This window comes from Chiloscyllium punctatum, chromosome 22 (genome assembly GCF_047496795.1).
Source record: "Chiloscyllium punctatum isolate Juve2018m chromosome 22, sChiPun1.3, whole genome shotgun sequence".
NCBI classification, from domain to species: domain Eukaryota; kingdom Metazoa; phylum Chordata; class Chondrichthyes; order Orectolobiformes; family Hemiscylliidae; genus Chiloscyllium; species Chiloscyllium punctatum.
This window is the reverse complement of record NC_092760.1, coordinates 41,667,082-41,687,971: the sequence shown is the minus strand read 5'-3', so window position 1 is coordinate 41,687,971 and position 20,890 is coordinate 41,667,082. Positions and strand designations below refer to the sequence as shown.

Here is a 20,890-nt window from a genome sequence, read left to right as displayed (position 1 = left end):
ATCCACAAAGTTTGAGGGAAGAAGTGCAAAGGTGAAGCAGCCTTGATAGTCAGAAGATGAAGGATTGAAGGAAGCTAACTGTGACACTCCCATTGCAGCTTTGCCCTTCCTTGAGCCATGGTGATCGACCAATTATGTTAGAACCCTTTGCCCCTTGCTTTTGAGCCTCTGTGATGCCAGAAAGTTGACAACTCCTTCAGCATTTACTGCTCACTCTCCCTGCAAGGACCACAGCTGCACATACCAGCTCTGTACCGAGGCCACGACCTCTGTCAAAATCTAAACGTAGCCTTCAGTGTGCAGACACGGAGCTTCTTATCTAGCTGAGTGACCATTGTTATTGGATCAGGCAGTTGTTGCAAGACCTCCCACCTCCCAGCCTGGTGAAAGTCACTGGTGCCAGGAAGCTAAACACAAATATCTTCATCAGCTGAGATCCCAGGTTGGCAGATCCTTCGGCACAGTTTCCCATTCCTTTCCTGGACAAATATCATTCCACACACATCTCATAGGACAGGGATAGAGAAGAAGCAGTTGAGTCAAACTCACAGATTTTACAGGGAAGGGAAAATTTCTTGGAGTTCAATAACTTAGATGTTGATAGTGGGGAGTAGGTGAGACACTGTCTTTCCATGTGCTATGAAATCTTTCAAACAGTGTGAATTTAGATAGTTTGGTGCATTTTACTTTTCATTTATCTTGTTGTAATAAACTATTTTTTTTGTAACTGTTACAACAAAACCTGCAGTTTTGTGTGCTTAAGATTACCACATCAAATTAAAAGAAAGTAAAACATGATCTATCAGGCCAGATTTTGTTCTGAGATCTGACGTATCTAATAGAAACATTACCCCCAAAATCATTACAACAGCTTGTATTCCTGGACCTTTACATCCCACAGTTTTGTTGTCTCCACTTTTATTTATAAATCACAACAGTGATGCAGAATCCCTCGGGTACAGATATACCTGCTTCCTGAGGGACCATTGACTCAGTTAAAAGATTCTAATGTGCTAAACTCTTACTTTGTAAGTCGGAATAGAAGAAGCTGTAAGTGTAGCATGGAGTATATATTTTGCATTTTTTTATATTGAAGAATTTGCAAACAAAAGTAAAATGTGCATTTTAACCAAAAAGCATATATTTCCATCCAATAGAGAAACAGGAGTGCAAAATAAGGCCACCCAAGCCTGGGCATGAAGAATCCAAACAAAAATAACAATTCTTAATCTTGTAGCATGTAATAGTCTGAAATTAAATGGAACATTATCCTTATGAGTATGAGATTAGATTAGATTAGATCACTTACAGTGTGGAAACAGGCCCTTCGGCCCAACAAGTCCCCACCAACCCGCCGAAGCGCAACCCACCCAGACCCATTCCTGTACACTTACCCCTTCACCTAACACTATGGGAAATTTAGCATGACCAATTCACCCAACCTGCACATTTTTTTTTGGATTGTGGGAGGAAACCGGAGCACTCAGAGGAAACCCACACAGACACGGGGAGAATGTGCAAACTCCACACAGTCAGTCGATGTCTTCTGTATGTTTGCAAACTTCTAAAAACAATGCTTTCTTTGCACTGTTTACTAAGATTGTAATGAGCAAATCAGATGAATAAAGAGCTAATTTAAAGCACAAATTTAAATATTTGGGCCAAAACCAAATTTTGTAATAAGAATGATTATGATGAATAACAAGGAAGACCAAACATCATTTCCAGAAACCCTCATTGTGCTTAGGAACTTCCAAAGAGCTTCACAGCCTGTTGAATTTTTTTTAAACACAATCTGGTATTTAATGGAAGTGAGGTTGCATCCATCAGAACCCTACGTTACCTCCTATCAGGAAAGCCTGTCATATTCAGTGCTTCTCAGATGTCAGTGGGTAGCAATGAGCCAGATCAAGGAGCCTGGGGCAGGAATCCTGCCCTATCCCATGTCTAACTTGACTCAGGCCTTAATGCTAACTTCAGGCTGCTGACTCACATTTTGATTGTCTGTTTAGGAACAGGACAGACCAATTTTGTTCACTTTTCTTCCAATATGGGACAGTTACAACACTGTAATCCATGAAAGGTCCTGTTACTGCAATCTGATCAGATTGTGGTCCAGTTTGAAAATTAATTGCAGTTAATAAATATAATGTTTAGATGTTTGAACAATCAAAATTGAGTATCTGGTGACCATTACAAACTTCCTATCTGTTTTCAAAATTTAATTGATAAAATATTCAAAACAAAATGAGGTAAATGCCTTCTCTTCTGCTCAATCTTCACCTTCCTCTCAATCTTCCCTTCCATTTGTTCATTAATCTAATTTGCTCCCAGGTAACAGGATTTGAAATGTTTATACTTCCAGTGATCACTATTCAACTTACATGTATAAGATATCCTAGTTTTAGTAAAGAGGAGTATGGGGATTTTAGATAGCGATGTAGTTTTGTTTTTCAGTCAGATACATCCTACCGTCTTGATAAAGATCATTGGTGAAAGGATTCCAAGTGGATTAAATTACCTTTTCTGAGGAAGAGTTATATCAGACTCAGAACGTGAGGTCAGCTTCTCTCTCCAGAGATAACTGCTGGACCTGCTGAATTTCTCCAGCACTTTCTGTTTTATTTCATATGATCATAATGTCCTGGAACCAAAAGGATGCCAGACTATGGTCATTTACAGACCAGCTATAGATAAAACAGGAGTGTCCCCTCAAACCTTGCTTAGCAACCCACCTTGAGGAGAGAGAGACACTGAATCTCTAGGTCTCGGAGACCTTGTTACCCCTACCACTGGGCCATAACACATAAGATCCAGGCTTAAAGGTTGGGGTCAGTCAGCACCACATGCTCCACCTTAAAGATCCACTCTGCAGGAGGCAAGATGGAACATTGATCCACCTCAACTGTAACCCAGGAGTGACAATGCAAATGACACTGTGAGCCCCAGTTCCAATCCTACATGCAGGCAGCTCAGGTTATTGATCTGTTTGATGGCAACCTGGAGATGAGATGGTCAGCCTGACAGCTCTGTTCACTCCTGAAGTGGACAGGGGCCTAGAAAACATGGTTAAAGCAAAGGTTCATCTCCCCTCCACCCCACCGGCTATCTGCGAGTAATTGGCATCTCTTAACAATGTCAAACTGCAACAGGGTCCAAAACACTAACTCTTAACCTCACGGCAAAAAGTAAGAAAAGGAGAACAATTCTGAAAACCGCTTGCTGAAAAGCAAGAACAGTGCTCAAATCTGGTGACAACAGTTGCCCCCAGTGACACTCTGTTCTGGTGGCCCCTGAACTAACCAGGCCAGTTATCAGTATAGGAGCCCTCTGTGAGGTTCACTCCTCACAGTGAGGCAGCCTGACAGTACACAACGCTAGCTATACCCTCCAGTTGACAGGCAGACCTCAAGGTGAACAACATCCCTTCATTCAAATCAAAGCAAAGTACTACGGATGCCAGAAATCTGAAACAAAATAGAAAGTGCGAGAGAAACTCAGCAGGTCTGGCAGCATCTGTTGAGAGAGAAACAGAGTTAACATTTCATTCTGACATCGAGAAAGGAGGCTATCTGCAGACAGGTCAATGAACTCAGCAACCTGGTGTGAGTGCCCAATCAATGCTCTCCTTAATGCTGCCAATTCGAATTCCTCATCTCTGTTCTTTGTAGACAGACACACCTGTCATTCTGACTTCTCATGAGCTGGCAAACACACCTTCTTTCAACCCAGCCGGTTTAAAACTCATTTGTGCCCAGGGCTCACCTCAAGCTAATTTCAGCTCTGTGCTAGACTCCATGGGAAGTACAATGTCAGTCTCGGGGTTGATGGGACCTACAAATATCAGATCCAGTGATGGGACCTTTCATCAATATTGTGTTGGGCTCTTTTTGCCTCTCCTGGGGCTTGTGCCACTTTCCACAATGACTCTTACCAATTGTTAAGATGCACCATAGAAAGCATCCCATGTGGATGCATCACAGTGTGGTAGGACAACTCAAAGAAATTAGAGAGTTGTGAACACAGCCCAGTCCATCAACCAAACCAGCCCTCCATCCATACTTCCCACTGCCTCAGGAAAGCAATCAACATAATCAAAGATTCCTCCCTCCCTGGTTATTTTCTCTTCCACCCTCTTCTATCGGACAGAAGATATAAAAGTTTGAAACATGTACCAACACCTTCTTCCCTACTGTTATCTAGCTTATGAACAGACATCTCATATATTAGAGTTGATCTTGCTGTGCACCTTCTCTGTAGCTGTAACACTAAACTCTGCACTCTGTTCTATTACCCTGATGTACTTATGTAAGGTATGATTTATCTGGATACCATACAATACAATACTTTTCACTGTATCTCGGTATATGTGACAATAATGGATCAAAATATAAAGTGAAGCTGGACAGGCACCAGGTGTTCAGTGCCTAAACACTGAAACTCAGAAGGGAAATATTGTGGGGAGGGAAGAGTGTTGGGATAGGAAGCAAGGGCACCATGGTCACAAGATTTGTGGCACTTTCATGTGAGGTAACAGGATGATGAACAGTTGAGGGTTGAAGGGTGGAAATCAAGTCAGAACACACTCCTTTATTAATGTTCTCCATGACACTGGATAATGGGGCTCTGTTTTCCAACATTATGATTCAGAGAACCATCTTCTGTATTGGACTCCTGATCTCCACTAGCTCTGCTATCTTCTGTTGTGTACCATCTTTCGAGAGCGCAGTAGAATCTCACTGATTGTACTACACTGCATTTGGAGTATGTGCGTTTAATAGCTGAATAGCTGGAAGTACGTGGAGGCATTAAGAGGTGGCGGAGAGACTGGTAGCATTAGCAGGCATCTTAGGGGGCACTGAGATATTTGGATACTAGGTGTGAGTCCTAAGTGCCAGGGAGAGTACTACAAGAGGTATCAAAGGGGTGCTGTTGCCTGTGAGTGCGAAAGGCTGTGATACAATGGGTAGGTGGTAACATCTGACAATATATTCACAGGGAATGACCACCCATGTGAGGCCATGAGACTTCTTGAGGCAATGCTCCTGCATCCGTGGGAACAAATGGTGGACAATTACCTCATTGACCTTCTGCTCACACTTCCTTCTAAGGGTGAACATTCTCAGAGATGACACTGAACATGCCCTCAACTTCCAGGATGTCTACTCCATCACTCTCCAGGGATGCTACCATTACAGCCATCCAGTCTGAGCACCCCAGGAGGAGGTACTTTACAGCAGGAAATATCCCCGAGAGAATGTGAGACCCTGAGGGACATGCTGTCCTCCTAATTACGCAGAGATGCATCTGTTACTATGGAATCCTCTCTCTGCTGGGTCTTCACTGTAAAATAATTTACATGGCAGCGATATCTTTCTGCATCTTTCCTTTAAGGTACAACCGGTCTATAAGAAGAACTGTATCATATACAGGTGTCCCCCGTATCCGCGGGTAATATGCTCCAAGACTTATCGCGGATGCCCGAATCTGTGGATAGGAGCAAACTCATTCGTTTAAATGGGAAATTTACCTCCCCAGCAGCCCTCTGGAATTATTTCTGGAATGTTCCCTGTAATATTTTGAAGACACGGTAAACCGCGGAAACTGAATCCACGGATATGGGAATGCTGCGGGGTCCACCTGCGGAACAGAGACTGCTGGAAGCTGCAGTTAACAGTGTGAGACCTGCTCAGAGAGATACTACAATCGTTCAGGGAAAATGGGGCACAGCAAATGTCAATGGTGCCCACCTTGATCTTCCTGGGTGTCATAAACCCCTGCACCCCAAACACAGGGTTATCCAAATTCGAGGTCCCCATGTCTGTTTAGTGCCTCTGAGAATCTGTGAGGTTCTAACAGTCTCTCACTGAAACTCTGACGGGAAGTAGGTATAACACCTAATGATTTATTTTTCACAGGAGTTCCCCCCATACCTGTGGGGGACACGTTGCAAGACCTACTGCGGAAGCCAGAAACCGCAGATTGGTGCGAACCCATTCATTTCAATGGGGAAACGTCCCTTCCAGCAGCCTCCTGGTCCCTGGTGCTGGAACATTCCCGATAATATATTCGGGCCGCAGGTAACTGAAACCGCGGTAACAGGGCCTGCGGATACGGGGTCACCCTGTCCTTTATGGAATAACAGAATATTTATCAGTCAGTCATTCGTTTAAATGCAGACATTGTGTTTTAAACCCATGCAAGTAACCTTTACCTGAATAAGCTTTTGAAGTTTGTCAAAGTTTTATTTCAAATATTTTTGAAAAGCAAATGTGCCTAACCTGCTGAAAGTTACACTACAATTTGCATTCGTAAGAACATCCAGCCAATCATGCCTGTTCCACTCAATCTAACCACTGCTAATCTGAACCCCAAACCCCTTTAGCCTTCCTTGTTCCATATCTTGTGATACTCTTGTCTGAGAAAAAACCTGTTCAACTTGGTCATGAAGGTTTCAATTGTCTCAGTGCCTAAGGGATTTGTGGGAGGAGAGAATTCCAGACTTTCATTATTATTTTTGTGTACCAGTACAAACAGTAAAAATATGCACAATCTCTTATATTGCAGAATAGTTGGTCAGCCTGAAAATAAAACCATTTAAAAGGAATCAAGAAAACATACCAGTGGAAACATCTAAGCATGTTATTGTGAACAGGTAACCATACGATTTTAAAAGTTATTTACCGCTACATACCGGATGCAGGATTTTTGATTGCTAAGAAAGACAGAACATTATTTTTCAGTAAGAATTTTGTATGATTAGGGGTGTAACAAAGAAAGAATTCTAGTAAATCTAAACATTTAGCATTAGAATTCCGGTTAAAATACTTTCAAATGTTGAACACTTTTTTTTATTTTCACCTACCCGGGTGCATAGGAGGGCTTTGGTTCCACTTTGATAGCAGTTGTGTTGCTGTTCATGCAAAGGTTGCTGGGATAGCTTTTGGTTAGCATTCCACTGTTGCCATTACAGTTCATGTGGCCACTGAGGTTTGGACCACAAGGTACGGGGTTTGGCACAAGACCGCCATGTCTAGCTGCAACTGGCATACAGCTGGTTGTTACATGGCAAAGGTGGTTGACTCCACTGGTGGAAGGACTATTTAGGTGGCCTGTGTTCCCAATGGCGCTAGGAATAGGATGGCCAACTGAAGCACTGCCAGATGCTTGAGGATTGGAATAACTTACTGAGACTGGGAGATCTGGAAAACAACTGTAGAAAAAAAAGTTCTTTAAGAAAAATACAACCATCATATTCAATGAAGATTATACATGTGCTTTCAACTTTAGGCTGCCAATACCTCATCTTGCAAGCTGAATAAAATCACCATAGTACCAGCCACAGAACAATGTCTAGTAAATGCCATAGAATATTTTCTTTGCCTGGCAAAATAGGCACTGATATCATTTTATCATTGGTTACTTTCCAGAGGAGGTTGTAACAAATCAAACTTGTTTCAAAATAAAAAAGTAAGGATCTGAAAAGCATTGAGCAAGTTGTTTTAATAAAACAATCCTCATTGTACAGTGGGGAAATGTGGTGCCTTTATACTGTCAAGAGCTTTGTGTCTATGTTTGATTTTATTGTTAATTACATATCTCCTGAGAAATGCTCAGGTTCATCCATAGAGTAACGTTGGTAAAATCAGAGCAATAGTTACTCGGGACGAATCGAGATTTTTGGAGGGATTTCTGCCGTGAGGACCAGTGAGTTTTCACACCGTACCTTACCAAACTTGTTTCATGAATTACCTAGGAGAAAGTGAGGACTGCAGATGCTGGAGATCAGAGCTTAAAAATGTGTTGCTGGAAAAGCGCAGCAGGTCAGGCAGCATCCAAGGAGAAGGAGAATCGACGTTTCGGGCATGAATTACCTCCCCCACCCCGATGGAGTTGCTCACATTTGATTCAGGTGCAACCTTACCATGTGCTGTTCCCTGAACAATTCATCACTTTGCAGATGTCCGCTGGAAGACCGACAGCCCTTGTCTTCTGATAGGCTGCTGTGCTCCCCAGTAAGTGGGAGAGACTGGTAGTCAGGGGGATGAAAGTGGGGGCATTGCAGGCGAGGGAAGTCTCCCAAGTGACTGGGCAGCACAGAGGGCACGGTTAGTACTGTTGCTTCAGGATGGGGGAATGAGTGAGGGAAGATATTTCAGGAATTAGTGAGAGTGATAGAGCATGGGCTTTGGTGGGAGACAGTTACAGTGGAAAGGATGGAGAGAAGTTGGTGACGGATTGGAGAGAAGCCTGCTGGAAAAAACCATTGACCTTCTTCCGACAGTGCTGTGCATTCCTCCAAATGGCTGAGACTGCTGAAACCCAGCTAGCAAACTCAGACCAGGCTGGCATGTTGTGATGCCAGTGGCCACCACTCCTTGTCCTGGGGGAAGAGGAAGTCCCAACTCTGCACCAGCCTGTCCAGCAGGATCTCCTGGTAGCTGCCTGAAAACAGGGCAGCCTGTCTGCTGTGTCTGGAGCAAAGGTCAGGAACCGTGCAGTTCTGGGCTGACAGTGCACAAAGGCTCTTTGAAATGGTGCAGGCACAAGGGATGCTGGTGAATTCCAGCCATCTGCTGGTTGCCAAGCAACATTCCCTCTAAATGTGCAGCGCACTCCAATATTTCAAACACAGCAACCAGTGTTGGCCCTCTGATCACAGCATTGACTTTTGGTTTTGGAAGTCACTTCCACGTGCGAGCTTCAAAGGCCCACATAGCCGGTAAGAAAATGAGAAGGAATGCTGGTGCTGAGTTGCCTCGGGAATGGTGTGGTAAGATGGGGCTGGAATCACATGGGTTGGATGCTGCAGGGACAGGATAGGTAATTAGGGAAGTAAGGAAGGAATAGGTTGGATCAGAGGATTGTCAAACTGACAGAATCCACTATCATTCCATCAACTGTACTCAGTGTGAAACAGATTCTGAAGAGCAGGGAACAAGAAAGGAATACCCGGCATTATTTCTCTCAAAGCGTCAATTAGAGACAGGTTCTATTAGGTCCATACATGTTCTTTTGTGATTCCTTTAAGTGAAGGACTGGAAAATCAGTTCATGAATGGAACAGACTGGTCGACCTGGCGTGTGTGTTGACAGCAAGTTACCCATTTTACCCAGGCAAGCGTTGGCATCACATTCTAAATCAAAGAATGGAACCCTGTTACCAGTGAGGTAGACCTTATAGAGGTTTATAAAACCATGAGAGGCATGGAGAGGGTAAATATCCAAGTTTTTCTCCCTGAGGTAGGGGAGTCCAGAACTAGAGGGCATAGGTTTAAGGTGAGAGAGGAAAGATTTAAAAGGGATCTGAGAGGCAACATTTTCATACAGAGGGTGATGTCTGTATGGAATGGGCTGCTAGAGGAAGTGGCAGAGGTTGGTACAATTACAACATTTAAAAGGCATCTGGATGGGTATATGAATAGGAAGGGCTTAGAGGGATAGGGGCCAAATGCTGGCAAATGAGACCAGAGTTATTTAGGATTTCTGTTTGGCTTGGATGAGTTGGACCGACAGGTCTGTTTCAGTGTTGTGCATCTCTATGATTCTATGTACTTCCAACAAAAAGTTTTGTGACATAGAACAGATCGCTTTCCCAAAAAGAAAAAAAAACAAATTGCAACACTCCCACCATCATTTTTAATGTCCTGAGTGATGATTGTTGCTGTGACCACATTGAGTGTTACATCTAGGAAAAGCAGAGCACTTGTCAAACAGGCCAAACTCAACTTGACCATCCTAACACAAGCGAAACAGAGACATATGAGAGAATTCCTTGAAGCCTGGCACTCCAAGCGGAACTCAATCGATAAACATATTGAACTGGACCCCATGTACAAACCACTCAGATGCAGAACCGATAGTACCAGAAAACAGAGACACCATAAATACCAGGTGGGACAAACCACCAATGGTTCACTGGAGGCACACTGATGATGTCACCTAGTGAGGTGATGAAATGTCTGCAGAAAATACATCAGCTCAGCGAAGAAATCTACAACCTCATTCTTTTACAATATGTTTATTCTTAGCCAACCAGAACATACCTAATGGAGTAAGCAAAACTTTGAGAGGTAGAATTTGAAATAAATGATTTTAAAACAACCATGTATTTATGTAGCAGCTTTCACAACCTCCTTCTGAGACAAATCTAGTTTAGAAACTCAGCCAACCATTCATAATGAACAACCTCCAGCAAAATGTTGGTAAATCACTCTATTATAACTGCATGAGCAGATGATTTTTCTAACCTATGCCAGAGAGCCTATCAAAGCAGTCCCATGGAGCATTTTATTTTAATTCTCACTGACATCTTCAGCCTTTATTTTAATGTTTAAAGAAAAAAGCATGAAATTGTGAAGTGTGATGTCTCACCAGACATTAAACTGCAACCTGGCTAATGACCAGCAATTTTAATTATTTAGGAAGATAAACTGAGATCCAGGGGACTAAGAGAATAAAGTCACAAGATTTTGAACAAACAATAAATTTAACTATACAACTTAGAAAAGTAAGACATTATATAATAAATGTACAGCATATAGTTTAACATTCTGATATGAATAATACTCATTGGCAATAGGCTGTTATTGAACAGCAGAGGGAAAAGCACAGCAGGTCTGGCAGCATCAGAGGAGCAGGAGAGTTAACATTTCGAGTGTAAGCCCTTCATCAGGAATGGTGCTATCCCAGTGCCACCCCTTTTGATTCAGTTATTGAACACTCCAGAGTGCACTTGAAATGGTAAATGCAATCAATATAGATCCCATCGGTTTTTGCAGCAGTTCTCCCATACATTAATGATGCAATAGGTCATTAAATTTCATTAGGTTTCATAAGGAATTGCAATTCTTCACTTTTAGCAGTCTATCTTGAAGCTTCCTCTCAAGAGCTGCTGCCCAGACATCTGCTCTCATTCTGGGGTTGATCACTTGCCTTTCCTGGGTCTACACATGCCAGGACTCCAAAATTACACCCCAGTACTCATTCACAAGCATCACACTACCATTTCACTAATTGCTAATTTCCTGGTTTTATCTTCAGTTGAGATCCAACTTTGCCTTTGATCAAATGCATCAAGCAAATTCTGCTTGTGAGCTTTTCAACCCCCACTCTCTCAGCTGCACTGAAGTATTGGTGCTCACAGGCTCCCTCCAAGTCCCTCACAATTTCCCTGAACACAAAGTGAGTAACCTTCCAATTCTCAGCTCCCCAGGACTTCTTCTGAATCCTGACTCCATTCATAGGTGCCCGTTAATTATTCAAACTTATTTTTAGATTTTATAAATACAGAGTCATCTAACTGCTCTTGACTCCTTTTTGAGTCCTCTGCACAGAACCTGTACAGCTTGGCTACCTTCCCAGAGGTACAGCTAACTGCAGCACTCTTAACATATGGAGTCTAGTGCAGTTTTTCTCTCACACATCGTCAGTCAATTTGAACTGCTTTTCAGTGACTCCCAGACTGTCCTGAGTTACCTGTTGTGAACTTTGCAATAAGCCGCACGACTATTGCTGGGCAGGATTGAATGTTATCCTCTCTCAAATCTTGGAACAGTCTGTTCCATAAAATGCTACCAGTCATAGACTGCTGGCTTAGTCAGTATAAACAAATGGTTACAAATAGGGCATTGGTCGCAGTTTACTGGACCCTATCTGCCCTTCCAGAGCACTCACATCCATTCTATCAACTTCCAACTCTTATATTGTGGGTCACACTTACAACAACCAACAGGGATCTTTACACACAGCACTAAGTCTAAGTGGCTTTGCTGTGTTCAGAATTCTTGTCCATATGACTCATTCCCTGCCCTGCCTTTGTCAGCAAAAATGAAATCCACATCCAGATCCCATTGCCATTTTTAAAGGTTTGAGATGTCTTCCCAATTCTGAATATCTAGCCCAGTGAAACCAATGACATTCTAGTTTATTCTTCATGTGTGAGCCAGCAGTGGGATTGTTGGCAGATGGTTTGATCATGAATAACTTTACAGTCAAGACTATCTTCAGCCAACATTCACCTGTGAATCTTTTAGTAGGAGTTGCTGAGGAGCACATGCTAGCAGAAACCCAACCTATTCAGGTGTGGTCTACACAAGCGTGCTTGGTCTAATTGTAGCATCCTGATCATCATCCTCATTTGGTCAGCAAAGTTAGCTTGAACTAAATATATCAAGTTACTGGCCTCTATAGTTCAGCAGTTACCCACCATGCTCTCAGATGCCAATAGAGAACTGTGTGCACTCGCAGTTATTGCCTGTGAATGTTCTGTGCTAGTAAATGCTATCTTAATGTACTGTCAATCACTTATTCACATCCCCATAAAACAGCAGATACTAGATATTAACATAAGTCTCCAGTAAAAACAGAAGCCTTAGAACATTAATGACAACTGTATGTGTTCCAATGACTGCAATTTAGGTTTATAGTATTTACATTTGTTCTTTGCTTTATGAGCAGTATTCAGGATGTTCTGTCAGCATTTTCTCATTGTCTCAATGTTTTTAGTAATGTGATTGGTTTTGTGACAGATACCACTAGGTGAGAGCTTACATGCCAACCTGTAAAACTACCAAAACTGACCTTCACCTAAGTTAGCAGTTGACCATTTTCAGAAACAAATCCTTTAAGGAAAATAAAATGCTGTTAAAACCTACATTTTAGTTCCCTATTTTCTCAGATTCTTTTGAATAAATGGAACAAATGCAACAAATGCAACTGCTTTTCACGAAACCTTCAGCTCCGTCTAAAAGGTTTACTGTCACAAGTTTATGATAACCAACAATGAGAGAACACAATGTCACAATGTTTTTTTCCTATTTATTACATTTACACATCAGTTCATTAACCAAATCATTTAACTCAAACACTGTTACGCATTTAATGTCATCCGCCCATATTGCACAGTGACAACTCTGTGACAATGTGCAGGAAAATGGAACCATGTGTCAGACACAGGATAGCAAAGCACTTGGCTGCTCTTAAGAGTTTCACTTGTTCAGTTCATCAACTGTGCCCCACCACTAAAAGCAGACTGACTCAGATGAAGCTGCTGATTGTCAAATAAGAACACACCCAAGCAAGTTAACAGCCTCTGATCCCACCAAAGTGTATGGTGACTTTTCTCATGAATCCTTAAAATGCTGGAAAAAGGTGGTTGTTTTCCTACTTTTGATAGAGTGCTTCTACTGCTTGGTGCGTATATCAGGGATTCAGGCACAGTTACACCAATGCTTTCAATCTACGCTTAAAATGGGCTTTCAGTCAAGATTGTCCAGTTTTAAAATTACTCACTTTTGAAATGGCTATAAAATTATAATGCCAAGATAGTTAGTTACCTAAGATACTGAATCTAGTTTTCAAAAGTGCAAAATGGCTTTGAAGAAAGTGAATTTTTCTGAAACTTACGTACGACATGCAAACATTTCATATATTTTGTAATACGGAGCAATCCCCATATCTGCGGGTCTGGTTTCCACGGTTTCAGTTACTCTGTGGTTTACCGCAACCCAAACATATTACAGGGAACCTTCCAGAACCAGGGACCAGGGGGCTGCTGGGAAAGAATGTTTCACATTTAAATGAATGGGTTCAGGCTTCTGTGGCAGGTCTTAGAACGTATCCCCCGTGGGTATGGGGGCACTACTGTACACATGATTTTGATATATGTGCATTTTTGATTTATATATTTGCAAGTGTCTGTGCTGTAGTTGTAAACTGCTCTTTTACCTTGCAGTAACAATGTTAACAGCCAAGAAAAGCAACAAATTGTGGCAATGGAAATCTAGAGCATCCACATAATCCAGGATGGCATACTCTGCACATAATACTGTGGGTGCCCTGAAAATCATGACAGAAAACCTCTTTGGCAAACCTCACTTCAGCAATGACACAATCCTTATCAAATAGTTGCTGCAAACTTGTAGTGACTATCCAATGACAGATATGATGCCTTTTTAAATTTCAGACGTAAATTTGAAGATATCCCATTTTGAATGCTCCCAAGTACGAATGGAAATTTTCACAAACTGCTTTTATTTAATGAATAAAGAATGGGACAATGGTTATAATTTAAAAGGTGTTTGTTAAAGTTGCTCGTCAACTTATAGTAATTTCAAAACAAGATATAATGCGGCAACTTTAAAGCCAAATCTTTAGAGTCAATGAGGTTCAGCTATAAAACTGAGGCAAGAATCAAAACAATATTAAAAGCACTATCTTCTGGTGACATGATCCATTCATGTCATGCCGTAAATGTGACTGGTGAGACTTACATGTCTGTGGAGTCCTCCTTACTGATATATTCCTCCAGAATACTTGTATCAATGTTGGAAGTATCAAGAGCCCCATTGATTTCATGTCCTTAAAATAGAAAAAGAAGATGTTACCAGAAGGATAATGAGATAACCCGTGTGCATCAGCGCTTTTATTTTAGAAGGACATTTGTCAATTCAGTGAGTACCCAACTGATTACACTCTGCCATCATAAAAGAACCCATTGGATAGGTTTTCTTGAGTCTAACAAAGAAGCAGATTAGTTTATTTATACTTAAACTGATCTGAGTAAAATAACGCACCAATGTTTCAGCATGCACAAAAACCCACAAACACTTAGTCTGCATACACATAAATACAGATGACAGACAGGGGAGGGATGAGCTGCTTAAACTAGAGTCCATAAAAAAAATGAGTGTACAGTTTGTAGTTTGGTGACCTGGCTGGTTTCGGGATGAATTCAATTGTCTTCATGCTTCCAATTTAAAGATATTGATGACTGACTTGGTTGTTTCGCTTGAGTCACAGCTGTGAAGTTGAGGACTGTCTTTAAAGGCTCTGTTTGCTCCAATTGAAGAAGAAAGTCAATAACAGCAAAGCCTAACTTGCAAACTGCATGGCCAGAGAGAGGTGAAAGATTTCAGATGGACCTCACTTAGCTTCTCAGCTGTTTATAGAGTTCTGCTGAGGAAACATGTGCTTGACACCCAAAGTACTTTGGCTTGTCAAGTGACCTAATTTGTAAATCAATCAGCTCAGCTGAAATGCTATCTTAAAACCCAGGTCCCATTCAGTGTCCAAGCAATTAGTCAATAATAACTTGAAAGCCTCATGATTGCTGTGGGTGCTTTATTAGGGAGGCAGGAGATGTTGGGCTGTGGGAACATTAACTTTGGCTGGTGGGTTTTGCAAACTTGCTGTCTTCATGCCAATGGGATTGGAATATGAAGTATACAGTGAGGCTAACTAGGGTAGCTATCTTGAGGTGAGAGTTTGGTTACTTCTAATCCATTTTTTGAAAAAGAAATCACTATTTTTAAAAGCCCAATTTCATGTTTCCAGCCAAAGGATTTAAAATCATTGTTTTTGATATAAAGCACATATTTTTAAGGTGTTTTATGCTACAAAGGAATGAATGTTTATTCTCCTTGTCAGGACTGGATTTGAGCCCAGATTCTAGATTTTGAAGGATAGTGGGTTGATTAATAGTCATGCAATGGATCAAAAAGCCCACATCACATCAAGTCTTGCACATGTTAGTCATTTAGGGTTGTGTAAACCTCTCAAATCCCTTCAAAGTAAATCCAGTTTGCCTAACATTTAGCTATAATTTATTAGCAATTAATGCTCTCTTTCACATTCCACTTCCTTTTGTTCCAGCAATTTAGGAATTGCCATGTCCCATTACCATTCTTAATCTATCTCTTTTTGTGCTGCAAATCTTCAAAACTAGCAAAAGCTGAAACAGCTTCAAAATGAATGATAAACTTAACAGAAACTCGGATTATGGGCCAATTACACCTGAGAACAAATACATCAGAAGTACAGTGCGTAAATGATTTGTTGTGAATTAGATAAACTTTAATTTTGCCTAATATTTAATCACTTGCAAGAGAGGAACAAAAACTGAAGTATATGAAACTTTTTTTAAAATGATGCAAATGCTGATGGCACAGGATATATCTGCTAGGATTACAGGGCACATAACATGCCAACATGTTCAAAAAAGCACATTTCATTACATATGAGCTCTACTCTATGTTATCTTTCAAACCAATAACAGCTTATCCTGCATAAATGACTGATATTTTAAACTTGAAAATAATGTTGCTGTTCAGACTTGCAAAATTGTTAGAGGATCCAACTTCTTATAACGTAGAGCTAAATCAATGTGATATGTTAACCATGTGTATTTAAGTAGGCAGCCAATAGTGAAACACCATTCCTAGTTCAGTCCAAAAAGAAAGTGGGATACTAAATCTAAGTTTGTTGTCTTCTACAACATGTAACTATTGGGAATGGAATGGCCAAGATGACATGAAAGATCACAGAATCAGAGAGGACAGCATGCAGTAACAGTGGCATTAGTATGGAAAGGAACTGCGAACCAAAATGTAAGACCTGGTTTGTCCTGTAATAGATATGCTTCATCTGCTGATTTACAACATTAGCACTTCTGTGCATGTCAGGAGCTCTGCTGAGCTTAAATTTCTATTCTCTCACCAAATATGTTCTCACTGCAGGATCCCAAATGCAGAATTCAATCCTGTATAACTAGCTCATGCTCTAATTATGCAAATTCACAGCTTCCTGCAGGCTATGTTGATGACCTTATGTACTTTTTTCACTTTGGTTCCTAATGTTGAACATGTAACATTCATTTGAGATTCAAAGCATGCCTTTAATTTTTTTATATTTCTTTTATTCTGCAGAGAGATTTAGATGGTATATATTTTGAAACAGCCTATTCTGACCGGAGATAAAATTGTAGCAACTTGCTTTGTTTTTGCTTGCTCAACAGATTTGTTGCTTTTTCATAACTCTCCCACTGTGTATGGAGAAAGGTCCAGTTTTGCTTCATATCCCTGCCATTTCAACTGGAGTTGGTAGGGGAAAGGCTGCAGCCATTTAACTGTAGCTTGCTTCTCGGTTCGTCATTTTTTGTTTATTTTGTTAGCAACTCCCAGCTTTATATATACCTGGATCTCTCTTTGTCTGGATCTGCGCTTTCTCACAACTCTGCAACACTCACTTCAGCATTACTTTTATTCCCTTGTTTTGTGTGTACATTGTGGATGTCTGCCTACAGGCTGCATGGTAGAAGTCACATGACTACTACAGACAAGGAAGGACATTTGTACATAATTGCATTTCAATCCAAACATAAATGTTATAGATATAAATCTGCGCTAGATTTGTTTTATCCCCTTGCTCCCCAGCACCAAGGTCATTTATTCTGCCAATGCTCCAGCAAAAAGAATATTATAGTTATAATAATGTCAAAACATCTGCAATGATAAAAAATTCTTGAGAAATCTTTTTTCAGAGACATGTCACAAATAAAGGTCATTGGAACTCTGGATTTCTGTGAGCTGGAGTTTTGCCTTTGGATCTCCCTGGTGCCTCTGTACTCTCTGTTTCAACAGCAGCTTGCAGTTATATTACGCCTTTCGTAAGCACTTCTAAGAAATGAAATCAGACAACAACAGACAGGTGAACCAATGGATACACTAGTTCAGATGATATTGTGTTAAGGGATGGCTGTTTAGGTTTGTCAAACAGACCATACCATGGTGAAGAAGGAAAATGTTGAGAAATGCGCTTTTTCTTGATCACTTTAGAATCCCTACAATGTGGGAACAGGCCCTTCAGCTCAAAACGTCCACACCAATTTTCCAAAAAATAATCTACCCAGACCCATTTCCCTATGACGAATGCACCTAACACTATGGACAATTTGCCATGGCCAATTCACCTGACCTGCATATCTTTTGACTATGGGAGGAAACCAGAGGAAACCCACGCAGACACTGGGAGAATGTGCAAACTCCACACCTGAGGCTGGATTTTAACCTGGGCCCCTGGTGCTATGAGGCAGCAGTGCTAGCCACTGTTTTCTACTTTTTCCATGAAGATCCCAAATTTTTGCATGGATAGAGATTCTCAGAGTCCAGACAACTCCTTTGTACTTTGGCAATGGTCAATGGACAAAACTGGGTGAAGACAATGAGTGTTTGACCCAGTGGATTAACTCAAAGATTCTTTAGAGGAACTAGCAAAGTTTTAAAAAACAAACTATCAGCAAAATATTCTTTCTAAAGTAAGGTGAATAAACTTTCCTGAGATAATATTGCAGATTATTGAGAGTTTCCCCTTATCATGATATATATTTATAGTTATGGTTATGAGTAATCTCACAAGTCAGGTGACACAATGATACACACCTAAGTGATAGATGAAGGTCACATTAGATTTCAATCTCATTTTCTTCTCTGTCTTCTGTTCTGATTAGTAACAGAATTGAAAATAAAAATAATACCAGTAAAGGTTAAATTGGGGTTATTGTACAGGCAATACAATTAGATGTTAGGTGATAATAATCAGCTTCAGTTTGAGTCAATCTCTGCTCAGTTTCTGAATTAAGGTACTTTGAGCAAAAAAGCTTTCTCATCTTTACCCAGAATGTAGGGAGATTTAGGAGCAAGAATCCCTCCCAGGATATCTCTGCCACATTCTGGTAATTGGCAACAGGAGTCATCGACAGAAACTGGGGCCAAAGTCCAGGACCTTCTCTTTTAGTTATGGGAATTGGCATAATCAAATAAAGAATAAATGGGATTCACATTGAAATAATGTGATAATAGACAGAATCCTGTAATTACTACAAAATATTCCTGTGACGGGACTCACAGAAAGTCTTGTAGTAACTAATTAGAATGATAATTACTTGGAACGAGATTGAGGTGAACTATATTCATCTACTCACTTTCAAAAGTCAGTCATTTCAATTAATGGAAATTCAGTGGCACTACATGTATACTTCAGCAGATTGGCTTCTTTACAAGAACAGGACGGTTGCATTATGCTACACACAATTCTCCACCAATATGCATAGTCTGACCTGGCACTTTAAATGTTACAAATTCTTAAATCAATTAGTGATTAATTACGGATGCTGAGTGAAGATTGCAGATAATAAAGTTCTTATATCGTGATTATAAAGTTCCAGTTCCAGATTAGATGAAAATTAGCATAAATTTGGCCTGCAATTTTTGTTCTCTACACATTAAAGTGTGAAGAGGATCTGCTTGTAAATTTCCTTTGGTGTTAGTCATTGTGAGTCAGAGTATTATTTTTCCATAATATTTAAAATAGAAGTGGGGCCAATGATTTATAATCAATCAGACTTTCAAGTACGATTGATTGCAAGAGTATTACTGATGATTGTTGGATTTGAATTTCTCGTTAGAAAATGTTCAAGGTAAGCTTTTGGTAAGAGACTTCCTGCTCATGAGACTGACTTTATAATATTGCACTTATAATTCAATATTTTTTCAAATATTGTTAAAAACGTCATATACTCAAAGTGTATTTGCTACTTGCTATATATGAGTTTGAATCACCTATTTATTTCAATATTTGACATTGAAAATCTACATGAAAATATTTTTAATGGGCAAATCATTTCCAAAGTATGAAGTATTTCCTTAGCTATCAGAACTGGAAGTAAAAATATTTTCAAATTTAAAAATACAGGTGCCATATTACCTCATAGAATTCAAAATATTTAATTCCGAAACAAGCTTTTTAAACAAAACATGGAAAGAAATCAGAATTCACAACAGCTGCATTCGATATTATATCTTTTAATAACTACAATTACATTTTATTTCAAAGCCTCTGCCTATCAGAGGGTTATTAATACCTCACAACAATGAGAGAGTTTTCCATCAGATCATATGTTGTTACAGAATTTCCCAGTATCTCATCTTTATCTGTAGGAGGTGAAGCAAAGAAGAGCATGGTTCCTTCATCCTCTGGGAGTTCAGAGTTTATTTGATTTTCTAAAAGACTTTAAGAAATGGGAGACTGAATCCTCAGGTTTTATTTCAGGTGAATGGGCACTTCTGTTACAAAAACACTGTTTCCTGTTAGGAACTGCTCACAGGCAACAGCACTTAACAAATAGAAAACATCTGTTACCAAGGCTTTTGCTGATAGTTAAGTGATTGCCTAGAAAAAAAGGGATTAATGTTGATTGTTGTTGAAAATTCAATAAAATTTATCTTTTAAAACTACTTTGGGACTGAAACTTCTTATTGTAAAAAGCCTGGGAAACTAAACACACTATGAATTTCTGAATATGTTTTTGTTTGCTGAAAGAAACATATTTACTATATATTGTGCAAACTAACACATTCACTAATAGCACATCAGAGGGTACGTTTTCCGTCTCTCATGTTCCAGCCACAAATCAGCCAGACATAAGGTTGCACCACAGTGTTATCACACACTGATAACACTGAGGGCGGCATGGTGGCTTAGTGCTTAGCAATGCTGCCTCACAGCACCAGTGACCCAGATTCGATCTAGCCTCGGGCCACTGCCTGTGTGGAGTTTGTACATTCTTCCCGTGTCTGCGTGGGTTTCCACCGGGTGTTCTGGTTTCCTCCCACAATCCAAAGATGTGCTGGTTAGGTGAATTAGCTATGCTAAATTGCCCATAATGTTCAAGGATTAGTCAGGGGTAAATGTAAAGTTATAGGGTAAGGGATTGGGTCTGGGTGGATTACTCTTTGGAGGGTCGGTGTGAACTTGTTGGGCCGAAGGGCCTGTTTCTATACTGTAGGGATTCTATGTACTAAAATAAGAGCTTGTGACATAGAGAATAATACAATAATATACTTAGAGGAGTGGCATAAATAGGTCATTTTTGGGTTAGAGAGATGTGATGAGGGAAGTGCCACAGGGATCAGTGCTGGGCCTTCAACTATTTACAAGTTATATTAATAACTTGGTTAAAGGAATCAAACGTATTGTGGCTAAATTTGTTGAAAGCAAAGTTAGGCGAGTAAGCAGTGAAAAGGACATATGGTGTTTCCACAGAAATATGGATA

At 40.3% G+C, this 20,890-nt stretch overlaps 1 protein-coding gene across 7 annotated transcripts in view; it reads right to left on the bottom strand.

Moving 5' to 3' along the window:
• The window catches only part of myrf (myelin regulatory factor), a 237,814-nt gene that overhangs the window by 104,589 nt on the left and 112,335 nt on the right, over positions 1-20,890 (bottom strand). For all 7 annotated transcript variants that reach the window (XM_072592149.1, XM_072592145.1, XM_072592142.1 and 4 more), the window contains 2 exons: positions 14,273-14,360; positions 6,866-7,213 (listed from right to left, as the gene is read on the bottom strand). In XM_072592149.1, coding sequence (XP_072448250.1) covers positions 6,866-7,213; positions 14,273-14,360 — 436 coding nt within the window. The remainder of the gene's footprint in view (positions 1-6,865; positions 7,214-14,272; positions 14,361-20,890) is intronic.